This window comes from Anthonomus grandis, chromosome 14 (assembly GCF_022605725.1).
Source record: "Anthonomus grandis grandis chromosome 14, icAntGran1.3, whole genome shotgun sequence".
Classification (NCBI taxonomy): Eukaryota; Metazoa; Arthropoda; class Insecta; order Coleoptera; family Curculionidae; genus Anthonomus; species Anthonomus grandis.
Window position 1 is genome coordinate 17,131,739 of NC_065559.1, and position 20,094 is coordinate 17,151,832.

Here is a 20,094-nt window from a genome sequence, read left to right on the forward strand (position 1 = left end):
TTTTGAAGGAGGCTTCTTTCTTGCCAATAATTCTTCTTTTTCTGGAGTGTCAGTAACTATCATACATTTTCCTCGTTTTCTTCCTTTTCTCATAGGTTTTTTCTCTCGTGTTCTTGAAATATGTCCCGATCAAAAGGAAAAATTCCACTTTTACGAAAGCCAGACTTTATATTTTCTGGTGTAGCAGCACGATCCCAGGCCTTTGAGCATAGCTCCGCAAGTGAGTAAATAGAAAGAGTTTCATTTGGATGAGTCATCATCCAAGAATTGGCAGCTTCGGAAAAATATCTCTTGAAAGGTCCAAAAACAGATCGGTCAAGAGGTTGTAATTTATTTGATGTATGCGGAGGTAAGGTCAATACTTCAATACAATTTTCTTTGCAAAATGTTATGCCATCATCACTTAAATGGGATTCATGGTTATCCAATATCAGTAACACAGGGTTATTTTTACTACATCTGATATTTCGTTGGAAAAACTGAAGAACTTTAATAAAATTATCTGTTGTCATCCAGCCAAATTTATTCACAAGACCCATAGATCCTTGTATAGCTCCAGACATCATTCGGTGCTCGTCAAAACGTATTCTGGGAAAAAAACATACTGGTGGCAATGCATTTCCATTTGCACAAATTATTCCAACTTGGGTTACTAGCTCACCGCGTTCTCTAGATGTTATTTGCCCTATTTGCTTTTCTCCCTTTTTCCTATAATTTTTTCAACAGGCGGTACTGTAGTAACCCATGTTTCGTCTAAATTAAAAATTTGGCTTGCCTCATAGTTATGCCGGCTGTAAACAGTTTTGAGCTTGCCAAAGAATTCCCCAACAACTGTTTTGTTAAACGCCGTCATACGAGCAAGAGATGTTGCTTCCGGTTTTCGAATTGAGAGTTCTGGATTTCTCCTCAAAAAACCGGCAAACCACTCCTCGCCAGCCATTGCTTGTGTTGCCCAAGAATCCGGGATTAAAAGCTTATTTCGAGACGCAAACTGAAATACTAGTTGTCTAGTTTTTTTTGGAGTTAATCCATAGAACATAGATGAACATTTGAGTAAATATTCAGCTAATGCTTGTTCCATTTCTGGAGAAAAAATTTGACGATGTTTAAAATTTGGTTTTAAAGATATATTTTCTATCCCCTGTTCTCTAGCCCTTTTCACATAAATAGCTAAACGAGACTTAGTAACATTATACCTCTCCGAAACTTTTCGCAAGCTACCAATATTATTTAAGACATCCTCTACAGCTCTTCTTAGATCTCCTTCAGGGAATTCCCTGTCGGTTTTCTTTTTATACTCTCTCACCATCTGAAATAAATAAAAAAATAAAAACATTCTGGGGATACAATGGACAATAGGGGATACTATGGACATCCGTTTATTGTATCCCCCATTGACCCTATATTAAAATTATTCTTTTTCCTAGAAAACTAAACAAGGAATTTCAATTATTTGTTTCTTATAACCATATTCTATAATGCACATCACCACTAAAATAATTAGATATTAAAAAGTGTTGCATAGAAAATAATAAATGGTTACATTACTTACCGTAAAAGTTACAGACTGGCTGAAACAGGAAAATATCGATAAAAATAACCACACTCAATACTTGCTACCTTACGAATGCCAAACGATTGTTGGGTAGTTATTGCATTAATTTACCATATGAGGGCGCTTCAAATACATATTAAGCGGGAGTTTTAAACATGTCCATTCTATCCTGGTGTCTATTGTATCCTCGGTCTCCCCTACTATTAATAGAGATCATTTAGGTATTAAAATTTACGTTAAATAAGTGATTTCAGTTTCTAAGTGAACAAAATTATGGCTGTAAGCTGTAAAGCAAAATAAAACTTCATGGACTGAAGAAAAACGCGAAATGTGAATTCATTTTGTGTTCATCAAGTTGTGAAAAAGTGATCTTAGTACATTAACTTTCTCATAAATATAAATAATCTTCGGTGTAGGCGCATTATTCTATGCTAAAAATGCACGCTGGTATTAAATGATAATATTCAGGTTAAAAGTTAATCGAAACTCATCGCATTTTTGAACAGAAAGCCGGAGAGATATTGTGCAAAAAAAGCAAAAACCTTACTTTGGAAGAAATTAATAAATTTATCAACGAGACATCAGATAAGAATCATCTAGCAACCATAGGAAGGATTGAAAAAAAACACATGCCTTTAAGTACTGATTAATTATTTTTTTTTTTTAATTTAAAATATTTAATATAAATTTTATAGTAACTGCTGGCGCATGCCGTAGTACTAAGTTGCGACAGATGCAAATAACTCATATTAAGGATCCAAGATCAGGATATAGATAAGACAAAAACTTCCAGAACATTTACTGATATGTTCTATAAAATATGTAAAATCTATATTGATGTTAGACACAAAAATCCGTCCTGCTGCACCAGACTATTGACATAAACAAATTTGCTTCAATAGAGTAGAAGATTGCCAATTTTGTGAACAACCCCCATCTTGAGCTATATATAGGAGACACATTAAGATCATCAGCTATTCTTCTTGTAGACGGAGGTAGGGATATATCGGTCTTAAAAAGACATGGGGGGGGGGGGGTGGAAATCCTCCTCCGTCGCATACATTTTCACATAAAATAAAATGGAACTGCAAATTACATTTTTCATTCAGTTAATATAAGTACGAGTACCAGTACATTATTGACTGTTGTACACCAGATGACAAAAACTGTGATGTGTAGAAACAAGGACGAATTCAGAAGTATTTTATCAAAAATGTGTACACTGTTTTGATTGGATTTTTAATAATAAAGTATAGTTCAATAAGAAGGCAAGATTTGAATTGCGCGCCTTGCTTGCCAGTCATAATGTCACATAGTTATAACGTGACAGATCGAAAGCTGTCAGATGGGAGTTAGTAAACATAAAGTAACACGGTAGAACAACGTCCTGATTGTCAAGAATTATTATCAAAATGGTGAAAATTTATTTGCCACTATTCGCACATTGCACATTGAGTACTGCAAAGGCTGGGGCAAAAAAATTGTAAATCATCGCTATATAGCGTTCCGAATTGACAGTAACAGCGTGATTTTCTTCTTCAAAGAAGTAAGGGACGATTATCCCCATTTCAGACACGGCGCACCAAACTGTCACTTTCTCACTATGTAGAGGCTTCTCGTGTATCTTTCTCGAATTATCGGCGGCCCAATACCGAAAGTTTTGCTTGTTTACCCAGCCAGACAAGTAAAAATGTGCCTCGTCACTAAAAAAAGCTGCGCCCTGAGGTAAATTTTGAAGCATAATTTCACATGCCCGTCCATTGTTCCAATCACGTTTTTATCATTCCTGTGCCAGAATCAACTTGTATGGATGAAAATGAAGATCCTTGTGAAGAATTCTTCGCACAGTGAGGTCAGATAAACGAAGGGCAGCTGCGTGTCTCCGTGCAGAACGTCTAGGTGACCGTAAAAATGAGCGTCTCACAGTCTCGATGTTTTCGGGTTTCCGAGCTGTCCGTGGCCGTCCACCTCCTTTTTTGATAACAGATTCTCTGAAGTTCTTGACCCACAACACAATTGATTTTCGGTCCGGGATTCCTTCATTTCGCGGAATTTGGAACCTTATCCGGAACGCTCGTTGCGCAGCAATAACTGACCGATTTTCGCGGAGGTACACTTCCACGACGAATGCGCGCTGTGCGTTGGTCCACATGATGCTTCAGACTAAAACATGTTTAAACAAAACTGTTTCCCATACGGCTCTTAGTGGCGGTTCTCCACTATTCTGCGACGCCGCACGGCATTACGAGGGAAGGTTAAAAATAGGGAGACAGTTATGCCGCACCCTGTACATAACTATAAAAGTGTCCCAAAGAAAGTTTATAGATATCTTTTAGATCTATATTATAAAAATATTTTTAGGTATACAGGGAGCCTTACAACGGAATCGTGAATAAAAGTTACTTTTGTTTAAATAGAATAATATATTTTTTTTACAAATTTATTGAACATAATATGTAGAGCAAAACGGTTGAAAATTACACTTTTGGATTTGGAACTTTTTGCACAGAGTATATAACAATTAAATTATGATGGATTATAGTCTTCGTCATCTGACGAACTACGTCATCACCTCTTGACATTATAATTAAAGGGTCGACTGTCTGATCGATCAGGTTGTTAAGATCCCACATTTTGTCCTCTTGCTTAATTACATTTTCAACTGCTTTTCGCCAATTCTCTGGTGTCGCTTCCGAAATGGCTTGATCAAACAGTAGCTTTACATCTTTTATTTAAAAAGTCGTGTTTTGTCTTGCTACAAATTATTTTTTCAAAACAATTTGTAGCAAACATTTTCTTTTTTTAAAAACGCCCATATCAGTTCTATAGGATTTAGTTCGCAACGATATGGTGGTAAGCGTAGTATAGTTATATTATATTTTTTGGCTATATCTTCCATGGCGTATTCACGAGTAAACGAATTTTGTGTAAGTTTGCTATGGCCAGCAGTTCTTTTTTATCAAATTTGCGTTAAACGCAAAACCTTTTGCAGTCAGCCAATCGATAATTTCTTGCTTTTTCCAACAAGAAGTTGGCGTCTTCTCCATTCGCCGTGTATGATAGCTTGCGTTATCCATAACCACCACAGAATTAGCCGGAAGAAATTTTATCATTTCACCAAAATAATCTTCGAAAACGTCTGAGTTTATGTCTTCATGGTAGTCTCCTGTGCGAGTCGACTCAAAGGTTAACAGACCTTCTTTTAAAAATCCCTCTTCGCTTTCAATATGTGTGATTATTAGTCTTTTTCCTTTTTTCGAAGGCACTTTAATACTCGTAGACAGGCCTTCTATAAAAGCTTGGCGAGCACTGGTTATATTTTTGTCTTGTCATATTTTTTGAACTATATAACCTTCGTTAATCCATGTCTCATCAAGATAGAAAAACTTTCTTTTGCTGCCTGCGGTACTGCTTGATACTTCTCAAGTATTTTCGTCTCCAGAAAACAATTTCGTCGCTCTCCAGTAAAAGTGCTTTCGGTTATGCTTTTCCCAAGCAAAATCCATATTCTTTAAACTTTTCTATAAAATTTTGCCTAGGGTGGGTATTTCCTTTTTAAAATAAAAAGAGTGAACTTTTCTTTGAATTATACATTATTATTAATTATACATACATAAGTATTTTCATCAAAGACTTTTGTTGGTCGTCCTGGCTTTTGCTTGAGAGATTCCACTTGACCTGCTACTTTTCTTTCTTGCAACAATTTGAAAATGGTGGACTTTCCAATTTCAGTCATTCGAGAACATCTTTCAACAATTTTTTGCACAGTTTAAATTATGATTTAAAAGTATTTATATTCTGTATATATTACCTGTCCCCATTTTTGCATTCTACAAAGCGTTAAGGTACCTATACAAAAGTATTTAATCTCTTTCAAAATAAAGGCATTTAATCCATTAAAATTAAATTACTAAATATTATAAGTCTCTACGTCTATGAACGACCACGAAATTTAGCCAAACACAACGGAATTCCCTAGTTTATTACTCTATACATTTCTGAAATAGAGTATAGTAACAATAACAGTAGTATACGATAAAAATTTCGAAAAATAACGACCAGGCCTTTTGAAAATATTAACAAAAAACCATCTTCAAAATAGTAATTATAAAACACTCGGTAATGCGGCTGGTAAAATATTGCGATGAAATTTCGTTACACCATGTATACAAGAGGTTCCATTTAAGAAAAAAATATTTTTCTGTCATACTTTTTTGCGATACCTTGTACATTTACATTTGATGTCAACATTATGCCCTATCCAAATAAAAATCGAGGATTTAAAAAAAAACTATTTCATTGAATATATCCGTTATTAAATCACAAGCCTGTATGTTTTTATCCGACAGACTGGATGTGTTACGAAAGCCGAAAATATTTAAAATTTTATGTCATACACTTTCCGTGATTAGTAAAAAATGCCAACATGTTAACCAACAAATTTAATTAATTAATTAATGAAATTATTTGTTTTGCCAACAGGAAGAAGACTTGGTGGACATAATAGACAAAGCTCGCGAAATGGAAAACAAATACGGCCACTACTTCGACATGATAATTATTAACAATGATACCGAGAGAGCGTACCACGATCTGCTCTGTGAAATCAACAGCCTTGAAAGGGAACCGCAATGGGTGCCGGCGGCTTGGGTTAAGTCCACGTAGGGAATACTAAAGCGGTAGAATCGTGACAGATTCTAACCGAAGGTCACTATCAAAATTAAATTCAGAAGTCTAATTTCTTCCGATATTATAATTGTTACTTTTTTGCAAGTCATTACTGCAAGTCGATTTAATACTAAATCGTTTGAATGAGGTCAGATTTATTTCTAGTCGCAACATTCCTGTTTTAGGATGAAAAATACAGGAATTCACTTTAAAACCTTTGTTGGATATTTACTAAGCATCACAAACGTATATTGCGGTCGATTATAATTTAACAAAATTTACAGAAAACCTATTAAATGAAAAAAATAAGTAATATAATTTTATAAACGGCTTAGGTATTTAGAAAATTATATTAAATTGGTCATACATTTAGTCTGCTCATATTAAAAGAATAAATAAGGACAATATAAAATTTCAAAAGAATGTAAAAAAAATTGATTTGCTCACAATTTAGTTTTTTCTTGTCTATCAATAAAATGTCGAACAAAGGAGTCACTTTAAAAAAAAGTTAATTAATTTCGTAAAATTCATAAGTAGGTTACTTGTAGCTAATAAATTTATATTTCTTATTTCGAGAAACTTTATACATGCCATTCAATCTAAGTTTAATGCATACATTTCTTGGTACAATCAGCCTCTAGTTTCCAGAATAGAGTATTAATTTATCGTTATTTTATGTTGTCATCTTACTTAGTTGATTTTTTTTTTCAAATATGCTGGTAGCTTTTTATTTTTGTTAGATCTATAATAATATGTGATATCTCTTTCTAGTTATTATCCCTACAATGAAAATATAGGGATAAATGATCCGTTTCTCGCATTCTAGTTTTCAACACTTTCTTTCCAGTTATGTAAACCTCTGTTGTGTTGTGTGTTGTAGACCTCTGTTTTCCATTTCACAGTATAATTCTTCTCTCCTTGATCTTCTTGGTCTGCCCCTTTTTCTGTGGTGGGTGGAAACCCACTGTAGTATTCGCTTTGGCCATCGTAGGTCCATCCTTTGTCGAAAGGATATATAATATGAAGAAATGGTATGGCCATGTCGATGGCAATCAGACAAAGGTAACCAAAGGACTTCGCCAAGGCTGCTGCATTACACCTACACTCCTTACGAATTAATTGGAGGGAGTTTTGGAAACCTAAAAAAAAATTTGAACCTTTGGGTATTCCAATTGGAGATCAGTAGAGCTTAAATTTTGCGAATGACCAAATAATACTTGCAGAAGAGCAGGATGATATCCACTACATGTTACAAAAAATAGACGAAGAATACACCAACTGAGTTTATCAATTAACCCATCAAAAACGTATGTAGTGGTGAGAGGTGAAGGTAGGTATTTAGAATTATGAGACGTAAATCGAAAATACTGACAGCTATAAATATTCCGCTATTCCGGTGTAAGCATTTCAAATGATCGGAACAAAAAAAAAATAGAAATAGGAACTGGAAAAGGTAATTCAGCTATACGACAACTAAATAGTATACTCTGACATAATCGCATCAATACAAAAATTTCAATCTACAAAAGGATCGTAGAAAGAATTGTTACATATAGCTCAGAGCTTTGGATGATAAATAAAAAAGATGCATTTAAAATAAGAATAATGGAAATGAACTGCTGGCGCAGATGATGCTAACTAACCAAAAAAGGCAGAATATGTAATATTGAAATCAGAGAGCATATGGACATAGACATCAATATCCTGGAAACTATAGAATGCAAAATGATGAAGAACTGTGGTGAGTAAAAAAGCAGTCCTTAGGATGCAAAGCCACTTTACATTTATGGCAAATGAAAAAAGAATTTTTGTGGCAAAATCCACAGCGGGTTTGCTTTCCTTAGTGAATAACCAAATGGTCTAGCCTGGTGGCATACTGGAACGGGGAATGGTATACCTGAAATGTTGATGTAAATTTTTCCTGGTTCTAAGGACTTCTTTTTGTGGTTTGTTTCCAAAATACCTGTACCCAAACTTTTTCTGGATTCCATCTGAGCGATTTTTCCACCAGAAAGTCTATGCAGTTGCCAAGCAGTTTGAACAGACACATCCACCACATCCCACTTGCATACTATAATGTTTTCATCAGCTAAGCTGTAAAAATACATTCCCCGTTCTTTTTTCTTGATATCTTTTGACGTTATTAGAGGACACTTAGAAAGTCTATTTTCTCGCACAGCTCCTGTTCCTTGAATATTTTTTTGTATCAGTTCTTGTACTAGAGGAATTGAATAAAAAGAGGAAGAATATATGATTGACGATCATTTAACTGTCTTAGAATATCGACATACTGCAGAACTACGCTGACCCCTAATCCCAAATCTTTATATTTTTTCGGCAAAGTCGTGACACTTCCTGGTAAGGATCAAACCAACAAATGTACCCCGACCTTGTAGCCCCGGTTCAAATATTATAGACCCATCTGATGGGTTTTGCACGGATAAACTGCTTACAGGTGTGTCGCCCATAATAAGGTACCATAGCTTCATCAACACTATGATGCTCTGCAAAAGGAGAGTATTCTTGAAATTTTTTGTTCATTGCCTCATTGGTCCTTCATCATGTTAGGCTCAAATAAAATAACAATTTTTACGTGCGCAGTATACAAGCTACGACAATGATTCAGACGTTACTTCCATACTGTCAAAAAGAAGAATTGTATCAGCAAGCTAGCTAAATGTTCATATTCATGATATAATGGCGACATCTGTTATTGCATGACGTAATATTTACATGTCCCGATTACGGAACAGTAGGTTCATATGTGTTAATGGACTTAACATTTTATTTATTTTTATTAGCAAATAGTACTTAGTACTAATTCGTTTTTATAAGGTAACGAGGTAATTACCGCTGCTTGCGATGCTTTTCTACTCCTGTTTGTTTTCTACCCCAGTTGTTTTCTTTTAAATGTCGGGACTGGTAAAACATCATAGGGTGACAAAATTTTTTCCATTCTAGATGGAGCAGGTTCTGCGTTGTTTCTATTAGGAGATTTTGTTTGCACTCCAGATGAACCGGGCTCCGCATGGTCTGAACTGGGTGGCTCAACATTCAACTGAGACTTTGTCTTTAACGATATTGTTGTCCGGAACAGAAAAGTTATTCGTGTTAAGTTATTATATCACCTACTAAACTAAGCCAAGGGGTAAAAGCCATCCTCTATGTTCCTGTATCCAATGAAGTCGTGCACCTATGTTCAACACATAGATGTATTATAGGTGTTCCTAGACACGTAAAACTCTTCTAGATCTTAAATTGGCAGCATGAAGCCTCCTTCTTCTAGTGGTAGCTGATATTGGTCTTCGGTACGTCCTTAAAAAGTTGTCACGTAACGCTGTAACCGAAACTGAACGGTTTCGACGAACGAAATTTGTTACATAGCGATCTTCTCTTTCAGTTATTACTCTCAGGCTACCAGTTCCACGTCTTCGATTAGCGCTTCCAGTTTCTTTGTATAAATTTATAATACGAACTACTGAACTTCTAGGAATACTCAGACGATTTGAAATTGCGTGATTTGAATAATGTTCTTGGTGCAAAGCCACTATTCTTGCTCTATCAAACAGTGAAATTATCTTTCCCGGCATTTTCAAACAAAACATACACCAAATGTGAATAGCAAGCCATAAATATGAAGACTCATATTATCAAAATTGCCTCTGGTCGAGATCAAACAGTATCTTAGAAACATTTTTTGTTCAGTGAAATGCTAAAACAATATACTTTACATGCCCAGAAACTGAACGTCAGCTAAATACTCTTATACAAAATTTTCAAGGGGTCCAAGACTTTTGGCGATGTGTGTACTATAATGTCCATCTAAAATCAGAAGAACAGGCGAAGATGCAGACGGTTTTACTATATCGATGAAATGTCTGAACAACTGGGTGAACCTGACGTAGTCTGAATCCATCTGCTGGGATGAACTGCCGCTATTGAGCATGAAGGGGCGCCTTTCATATGTTGACTATTTTTCATATTTTTTTCGAGAAAAAATGAGCATTAGTGGTACGAAGTCTTCCGCTGCACTCATGCAGGCTTCAAAGGCATCAAAGTTATTACAGAACCTCTTTCTAGTTACGTCAATGATGCAATATTTCTTTTACCCTTACGACCTAATACATCAGCACAATAGTCAGATCAGTTTCATCCACGTTGAATACATTATTAGCAAGGAACCTATACTTCTCGTACGCGTTCCAGAAGCGTAAAAAAATATTAACGTAACTCTCTTCGTTAAATTCTGTGACACGAGTGTCACAGAATTTAAGAAGTGGGTTAGAGAATATTTTTGAAGTGGGTTTTTTAACCGACAGGGAATTCTGATACTTTTTTAAAAATACACTGACCAACATTTTCCTGCTCTTTATGTGTTTTCAATAGGATAACTTATACCGTATTGCTCTGCTAACTAGAACGCCATTAGTCGTCGTTGCGGGTTAAGCCATAAAACTTCTTCCAAGTCAAGAATGTAGATTTCTTTCAACTTTGTATCCAAAACTGTCTTTCGTCTCTTTTAATTTCAACAGCCTGCTCTACACTATTTGGGCTAATTGCTGCACCGTTGCCCTTGGAACACCAAAGGTTTTTTATGCCTTTAGGGTGCCCATACTTTTTTTCCTGCTTGAACAGCTCTTTTGAGATTCTCTTTATCCCATGTCCTTCGTTCTTTGGAGGTCAAATTGGTGGTTATCATAAGTTTGTGTCATGTGTTAGGCATTTTAAAACAAAACGTAACAATATAATTATACAGAGTGTGTACTAAACATGCGGAAAAATCTAAGGTTTTATTCCTATTCTAAGGATATTTTCTTCTTTTATGATTTTTAATAGGATACTTTGTTTGGAAGATACGAAGCGAAAAAGGAATTTCACAATAACAATTATTTATTACCAAAAATTACATGTAATGTTTCTTAATCTACATGAACTGTTGAAAATGACTACCCTCCGCTCGGATGCAAGAATCCAAAGTGTTTTTGAAAGAATTCGACTCCTGAACTGTTACATCTAGCAATTATTCGATTTCTCAAATATTCTACATCTTCCACTGGTGTAGTATAAACTAATGAATTTATGTGTTAGGTTTAGAGTAGGCCATACGTGAAATCCACCTCGATCAATCCAGCGATCTTGTCGAGCCAAAATGCTAAAATGCGCTGGTGCACCATAGTGCATAAACCACATTGTATTTCTTGTAACCAATGACACATCCTGCAGAAACTGAGGTAGCGTTTGTTCCAAAAAATTGCAGTATACCTCGCCGATAAGTCTTGAGTGGCAGAAATACTGGTCTAATTAGGAAGTCACCTATAATTCGTATCCAAACGTTTATCGAGAACTGATGTTGAGAGCGATCTTTAAGCACCTTATGTGGATTTTCTTCTGCCCAAACATGGTTATTGTGAAAATTCCTTATTGAATTTCTTGAGAAACTTCATCGGTTAAAAGAATAAGAGTCAGTAGTTGAGGGATTTGAACCAATGTGTGCAAAATCCATTGACAGATTTCAATACATGGAAGAAAATCTGCAGGAAGAAGTGCTTGAACGCCTTGTACATATTATGTGGTATGGGTACAACAAATTTTCTCTAAGAATCTTCGAAATTGTCCCGTTACTTAAATTTAAAGTATTTGCAATTTTTCGAGTAGAGGTACCTGGATCTTCTTCCTACCATGGCCAGCACATTCTTTTCTAGTTCTACATTTCCTACTGTCATGTGCCTTCCTTCAATATTCATTTCACTTCAATGCTCCTGTTTCACAAAGTCCCTAATGTATATTTTGAAAGGTTTTTCTGTTAGGCACATTACAATTGGGAAATCGTTCACGGTATAACCGACTAGCTGCTAATGAACTGCCATCAGCAAGTCCATAAATGTATTGCATGTCAGCCATCTCGGCGTTCGTATAGCCAGTGATAGACGACTTCACTAAGAAGACTTCAAGTATTAAACACAAAAAATACACGTCTACATTTTTCTAAAATTTTGAAACTAATTGACAAACTAAAGTTTATTGAGCTACGTTAATCGGAATTTAGTTACATTTTTTATTACTTAATAGGTCCAGTGTAGTACGCTATACTTTTATTTTGGCAACATTAATAATTTTAAAACTACCAAAATTGGATGGTTGAAATTCTTTTCCGCCCAAAATATCCTTAGAATAGTCCAAGGAATAATCCTTTAAATTTTGCCGCATATTTAGTTATATGGGCTAGCGCATATTACAAACCTAAAACCAGCCCTTATTACAGAATAACCTCAAAAATCGGAGATAACCCCCTAGCCCATATTCAAAGTCTAGCCCATAATTGTACCTTCTCCTCTACATTTAATATATATTTATGAGACAATTTTTTAAAATCAAAAAGTGCTGATACGGCATTGCCGACCACTTTGATATTGAATGTATTTTTTTGGTGTAAATTATTTCCTTGTTATTAAAATAAGAATTGCCGCCACAAGCAATATGCACTTAAATCAAAATATAGGGTAGTTTCACTTTCTTTACATTTTTTTCAGCTGCGATAAACCTACAATTTTTTTTACTACATTACCGGTCCTATACATTATTTTCTTCCTAAACTTACTCAAGACTCTTGCATATACACAAACACTAAATCTTCGGGTTCATAAACGTGAAAAATATATGTATAGTTTTCTGAAAGACAACAAATATAAAAATGTAAAATGTTCCTAAGGCTAAATTGTGAGCTAATCAGTGTCAACAAAACTATCAGTCTCATAGCTATATAATATATTAACAAAATTAAACTGAGAACAAATCACGAAGGTTACTATAGGGTTAAAAAAATTATAATTATAGTTTTACCCTTATAGCCTCCACTGCCGGTCTGCACATATTTTATTAATTATTATATGATAAAATAGTTTTGTGAATTATACGATGTGTTAGAAAAAAATAGAAAATAGTTTTATTATTAGACTGAATTATATACGAGTAAATGTTAGCGGAGGAAGAAATTTGTCTAAATGAAATTAAATTAGAAGTGCCAAATTGACACGATTATTTATTTTAGCAGAAAAGAGTTTTATAGCGTAGTCTGCAGGCCGGTTTTAATGTAATAATGAAAACGGTTGTCGGTTAGTTTTTTTTTATTGAGCAGGAATTGAAGTAAATAATATTAAAGAAAAACTACTACATGTTGTTTTGGTCCAATGTGATAAAAAAATTATTTTTCTTTTGCTCGTTCTTTAAGAATTAATCGACAGTCATTTTTTATATATGAATTAATTATATGTTGGGTAATTAATTTATCTCTTAGATTGTACAGAATAATTTTAAAATCGTTTTATATTTTTAAGTGCAAAATTGACGTAGAAACGAGCCAATTTAAGCAATGTGGTGGTTTCTATATTACTACGTCTATTTGAATAATGGCGTGAAAACTTTAAATTTTTGCAATATCAGTCTAAAGTTTTATCGAGAAAGTTCAGTTTAAAATGTACCTTTCCGAGCAAATTTTTAAATTTGCACATTTTCTAATATGTAGGTTTCTATTTTTACTCCAAAGTCATAGTTTGTTTATTTATTGTTATTTTACGTGTATATAAGGTATAATATTAGAGGTGTATATAATGTATAAGCCAGACCCCATGGCGTTTGGCGTAATAAATTGTTTAATTATGAACCCGCGTATAAATTACGTGAATTCGGGTTCTTTTTTTGTATTATTTAAACCATTTTATTATATATATGTAATGCATTTAAATAATTGTTTCGAATTTCAAAAATAAAAGTTTCTCACTAGTAATTTTGTTTTAATATTTAATTATAACAAGTGGATTAGTGTGTCTGTCATAGCTGACGAGATCGGAGATATCTAATAGGCATTTCACTTAACAATTAAAAAATTATCGCAATAATGCCAACTTAACCTACTCAAGACCCACAGAACTAGGGTTGAGCAAAATTTCACTACCTGTGAATCATTCACTGTGAATAAAAAATCACATTCACGACTTGATGACAACTTAAAAATAAACTGTGAAATGTCAAACTGTGAATGAGAAAGGCGCGTTCACATTGAGACAAACCAATACGCGTCAAAATTAGCCGAAAGAAGTAAGAACCTATTCCACATTCAATCGTATTCGTCCGCGCCCGATCTCGCATCAGCGATTGGCCGTCGTTAAACAGACTATCCGATTCCCATCGTCTATCCGTCTCTCTCGTTTGTGGGGAGAAACGAGAGAGACGGATGAGCGATAGATTTATGTCAATTGGAGACATCGTTTTGATCGTAGCTTATAGCAGAAATTTTGGCGGGAATAGATGTTAACTTATGATTCGATTGATATTGATAGCCATTTAGTGCCTATGTATCTGTGTATATTTTAAATTCTTACATTAATATATTTTAATCGGTTTCATTATCTGTATCTTTCTTATTAACAGTTTGATAGTAAGTACAAAGTGAATAGCAAAATTGTGAACGAGGCGTTTTCACATAAATAATAAATTATTTGTGGTAACTAGCTACCCAAGTAGGTAAGCTTGATTCTTTGACCAAATGCATTTTTTCTTATTAATAATTCAGTTTTAGCTTGTGAGAGACTGAATATTAGTTTTATAATTGAAATATGCCATTACCTTCGAAACGAAGAAAAATAAGTTATTTATGGAACTTTTTTACTCAATTGGACGAAAGTTATGCAAAATGTAATTTGTGTAGTGCAAAATTATCCTACAAGACTAGTACATCAAATTATGGAAATCAAGCATCCCACAGTCTCCTTAGGTTTTACAAACGAAGAGTGTTCATCGGACTTAGAAAATAAGGTAGGAAAATTATGTCATATTTTTTGTGCAATTTTCCACTTTTATTCTAGGTTTTTGGAGGTGATGATCCTACTTATATTAATTTAAATTTATTCTTTATAAGGTAGAGAATATTTCAGAAATGGACGCTCATAAATGTCTGATGCGTTTTATTTATTATCATTTTCGTTTATACGTGATGTTATTTATCAATATTTAAATTTTTTTTAGAACTCCCAATTGTCGCAGTTGACTACTGGTGAAAGTGTTGCAGTATCAAGTACTTCCAAAGCTGCAAGAAATCCAAAAAGCAAAGATGAAAGCAGTGATCAACCCGATGTTCCTAGTTCTTTAAAGCCATTGCATTCTAATTCGGGCCGTATTATAGGACCTCGTCAAACTGCTATCTCTGCATACATTCCTAAAAGAGTAACACCAAAATGCAAACAAAATATAGATGATAAGCTGCTGGCTCTTTTTACAGTTTTTACAGAGAGTTTTCAACCATTTAGAATTGTAGAGGAACCTGCCTTTCGTGAATTTGTAGCAGCTTTAAATCCGTCTTATGAATTACCATCAAGACACACAATATCAAGAACACTCATACCTGCAATGTACGAAAAATGTTTAAACGAAACTCGTCTTCTTTTGAGAAGTTCCAAGAAACTGTGTGTTACTACAGACTGTTGGACGTCGATAAATATGGAGAGTTTCATGGCTATCACAGTGCATTTTCTGAACGAGAATTTTGTACCAATCTCGCTTCTTTTAGAGTGCTCAAATTTATCGGTTCAACATACTTCCATAAATCTTGCTGCTGAATTAAAAAGGGTGCTTAAAGAATGGAACGTAGAAAATAAAATTCTGATGGTCGTTTCTGATAATGCAGCCAATATTAAAGCTGCAATTCAGAACGAATTAGGTTGGAAACATTTTGGTTGTTTTGCCCATACCCTAAACCTTGTCGTGAATGATGGCTTAAAAGAAGAAAAAATAACTGAAATAATTACCAAGGTAAAGGGTATCGTAGGGCATTTTAAAAGGAGTCATACGGCTACATCTAAATTACTAGCATATCAGAGATCGCAGGGAAGTGGAAATCCATTAAAATTATTACAGGACGTGTCCACGCGGTGGAATTCCACATTTTTTATGTTGGAAAGATTTTTATTACTAGAAGAGGCAGTAAAAACCACAATATATTTAGATATTTTGCGGCAACTTTGTCAAATTTTAAAACCGTTTGAAAAAGTGACGTGAACAGTGTCTAGTGAAAAATATTTAACCGCATCACTTGTCATTCCACTTACCAATGGATTAATTTCAATTTATAATAATTTTGCAAAGCAACAGTTTCTAAAATGTATAAAAAATATTGTAAAAAAAATTAGTAAATCACTTGATGAGAGGTTTGGAAAGTTAGAAAACAGCAATACTCTATCTATAGCGTTATTTCTTGATCCACGGTTTAAACAAATTGCCTTTAAGGATAAAAATAATGCAGAGATTGCAAGAAAAAATGTTATAAGCCTAGTTGCAGAAAAGTTTTCAGTTCAACAATGCATCGACAAAGATAAAGATATAAACGGGATATCTAAAATACCTTCTGATCCTATGGATAGCGATGACGAAATATGGGCCGAATTTGACGAAATTGCTGCAAAAGACCAACCAATAATAGGTACATCCACTAGCAAAGCAATCGTTGAAATTCAGAGATTTTTAGACTATGAAAGACCACAGAGAAAAGAGGGTCCATTAAAATGGTGGAGAGAAAATAAGCACATGTTTCCCCATGTTGCTTTAGTTGCCCAAGAACGCCTTAGTGCCATTGCGACTTCCGTGCCCTGTGAAAGGCTTTTTTCAAAAGCTGGACTATTTGTGTCGGAGAGACGAAGTCGACTTAGTACCAGAAAAACTCAAATTTTACTTTTTTGAATAGTAATACCAAATTTTTACGATAATTACTATATATTTTATAAAAAGTTTTTAATGCTATTAATATTTTTTTATTATATAAAAGGAGAAGTTATTTTAGGTTTGTTATAATTTAAAGATCTATATTTTGTTTTAGATTTATTAATTACTTTACGTAGCGATCTAGTGAATATAGTACAAAATATGGTCAAAAACTAAGAATGCAAAAAAAAACTAAGAGATGCAAAATAAATTATTTTTATTGTACATATATCATATTTTATATTGTTATGCTTATTTAGTTTTTTTTTACTGGATTTTTATTATGATAGAATATTTTAATTTATCCATTTCTGAGAAAGGTCGAATATTAAAATATGTTTGTTTTTATCATTATTTTAAACTTTTAAGACAATTATTTCTTATTAGGACATTGTGATATAAGTTTTGAAAATGTCTATGAAAATATATATTTTTTCAAATATGACAACAATGAATCATTGTCGTCATTGTCAATGATATTGTCTCCAATTTTTATTTACTTTTATCCCCCTTAATATTTGTATCTGGGTATAAACAATCACGATACAGTAAACACAGAATAGTAATGCTTTTCTTATTATTATGCGACTTCACTGCCATGATATTACACTACACGATAAGCAATCTCGCCAACCGGCACTCAATCGTGAATTCACGTTCACAGGTTATATTCACAGTGAAAAGAAAATCCCGTTAACAGTTATACCTGTGAATTCAAATTCACGACTTAGCTCAAGCCTACACAGAACATTCCCCTTCAGAAATAAAAGCATAGAGAAATGAATATTAAAAGAGTGTTTGAAAGGTTTGATCATCTAATTTGATCATCAAGTTTTAAAACTTAACCTAAGAAATTTAGTTCGGTTAGATGGCATCGAGGGCGAACTTCTGTCATAATTGTCATTAGATTATCGATTTTCTTTCGTTCCTTGCCATCACCCACCTTCGCATCATCGATCGTCAGGGTTGCCAGGTGTGGCGCATTTGCGCCAAAGTGGCGCACTACCAAAAGGGATCGTCTGCCATTCGCCTTTGAATGAGCGTGAACGTAAACTGGACTTTAGCACTACAGATGCTTATTTATTTATTTATTTATTTATTTATGCAATCTACAGACACAAAGTCCATTAAATGATTACAATTGGTCCTTAATGACTAATAAGCACAGTAAGCACTACATATTACAAAATTAAAAAAAAAAATAGATTCTTTGCCCCCCAGATAACACATTAGGTAACTCAAAAAAAAAAACTAAAAAGAAAAAAAACTTAAAAGTATTCTACATCAGATATATTTTTTTTAAATTTCCCAAATGGTTCGTAAAATATGTCAATATGAAATAGTAGGTTGGCGGCACTACTACTGTTACTGCTTGTTTTTTTTATATAAAAAGTTCCTAAATCTCTATTTTTATGAATGTTTACCGTTAAAAGCAATTTTTCGAGAAGAAATGAACAATCTATATTATTATGAAGGATCTTATGCGTAAACAACAAGCAGGCCACAGTTCTTCTGGAAGTAAATTTTTTTAAATTAAATTCTGTCAAAAGATTTTCATAAGATATATCCATCAGATACACACCATGTTTTTTATAGTACAAATACCGCAAAAACCTTTTTTGAACTTTTTCCAACATTTGTTCGTAAACCGAATAGAATGGACACCAAACAATCGAGGCATATTCCAATATGCTGCGAATATAGACATTATAGAGAGTAGTAATGGTCTTTAAGTTAGTAAAGTTACAGGCATTACGAATTATAAAACCCAAAATCTTAAATGCCTTATTAACAACCGTGTTAATATGAGCATCGAAATGCAACTTATTGTCGAAAACTACTCCCAAGTCTTTTATTTCTGTTTTACATTTTAAGACATTAGTACCCATTTTATAATTGTAATTAATTGGCACTTTTTTTCTAGTAAAATTTACTGAAATACACTTTTCATTAAACTAACATTAAAAGATAATCCGTTTTGTTTTGCCCAAAGTATTACTCTATTCAGGTCATGCTGAAGGAGTTCGCAGTCCTTAATACTATTAATTGCTCTATAAAATTTAAAATCATCGGCAAACATTTCACCATCACAATATTTTAAGCACAATGGTAGATCGTTGATAAGACATAAAAAAAAGCAATGGCCCCAGGTTAGACCCCTGAGGCACCCCTGACAAAGCGACAAAACTTCGAGATGTACACCCTCTATATACTACATACTGTATCCTTGATTGCAAGAATGAAGCAAGCAACTGCAGAAGATCGTGCGATAAGCCAAACCAATCTAGCTTTCTTAACAAAATGTCGTGGTTGACTCTATCGAACGCTTTAGAAAAATCGGTATATATAACATCTACCTGTCCGTTAGAGTCAACCACGCCATTCAGCTTCTGCAAAAATGTGGTTAAATTTGTGGCTGTTGACCTCTTATTTATAAAACCGTGCTGTTTTTCAGTGACAACACCGATTATATGATTATAAATTTTGTTATATAATATTGATTCAAAAATTTTGCTTGGACAACAAATTAATGCTACAGGTCTATAATTTGAAATATCAGCCTTGTCACCACTTTTAAATATAGGAGCTATTTTTGAGGTTTTCCATAAATCTGGATACATTTTTTTTTCAATATTAGGTTAAATATTATTAATAAGGGCTCAATTAGAAGATGAATACATGCTTTAAAGATATAGGGTGGTATCTTATCTGGCCCGATCGATTTTTTAGGTTTTAATTTTTTTACAGCGACTCTAATATCTTCCACAATAATACCCTTTACAAACAAAGTCGCATTTGTCAGAGAACCGCCGGAGTAAAATCCAGGGTGTAGCCAGAGGGATCTGATTGAACAATACTAGAAAAATGCGAGGCAAAAGCGTCAGCGATATCCCTGTTCTCGATTATTTCCTGGTCTCTGTATAACATTGGTGTATTGGATGAACAAGTACCTGACTTTGTTGAACTTGTGTACCTCCAGAAGTTACTAGGGTCGCTAGCTATTTTTGTTTCTACCTCCTCTATGTATTTTTTATATGCAATTTTAATGTCACTTTTTACTTTACTTCTGATAAATGAAATTTGCTCTATCTGCGAGACTATTAGATTTTTTGTATTTTTTT

At 33.9% G+C, this 20,094-nt stretch overlaps 2 protein-coding genes across 3 annotated transcripts in view; one reads left to right on the forward strand and one right to left on the reverse strand.

The window, feature by feature from the left end:
• The window catches only part of LOC126744387 (protein PALS1), a 463,284-nt gene extending 449,282 nt beyond the window's left edge, over nt 1-14,002 (forward strand). Inside the window, exon 20 of the mRNA XM_050451770.1 lies at nt 6,038-14,002. Coding sequence (XP_050307727.1) covers nt 6,038-6,220 — 183 coding nt within the window. The 3' untranslated portion in view covers nt 6,221-14,002. The remainder of the gene's footprint in view (nt 1-6,037) is intronic.
• LOC126744391 (uncharacterized) overlaps nt 1-20,094 on the reverse strand; it is a 184,066-nt gene that overhangs the window by 131,351 nt on the left and 32,621 nt on the right. The gene's annotated exons all lie outside the window — the stretch shown is intronic.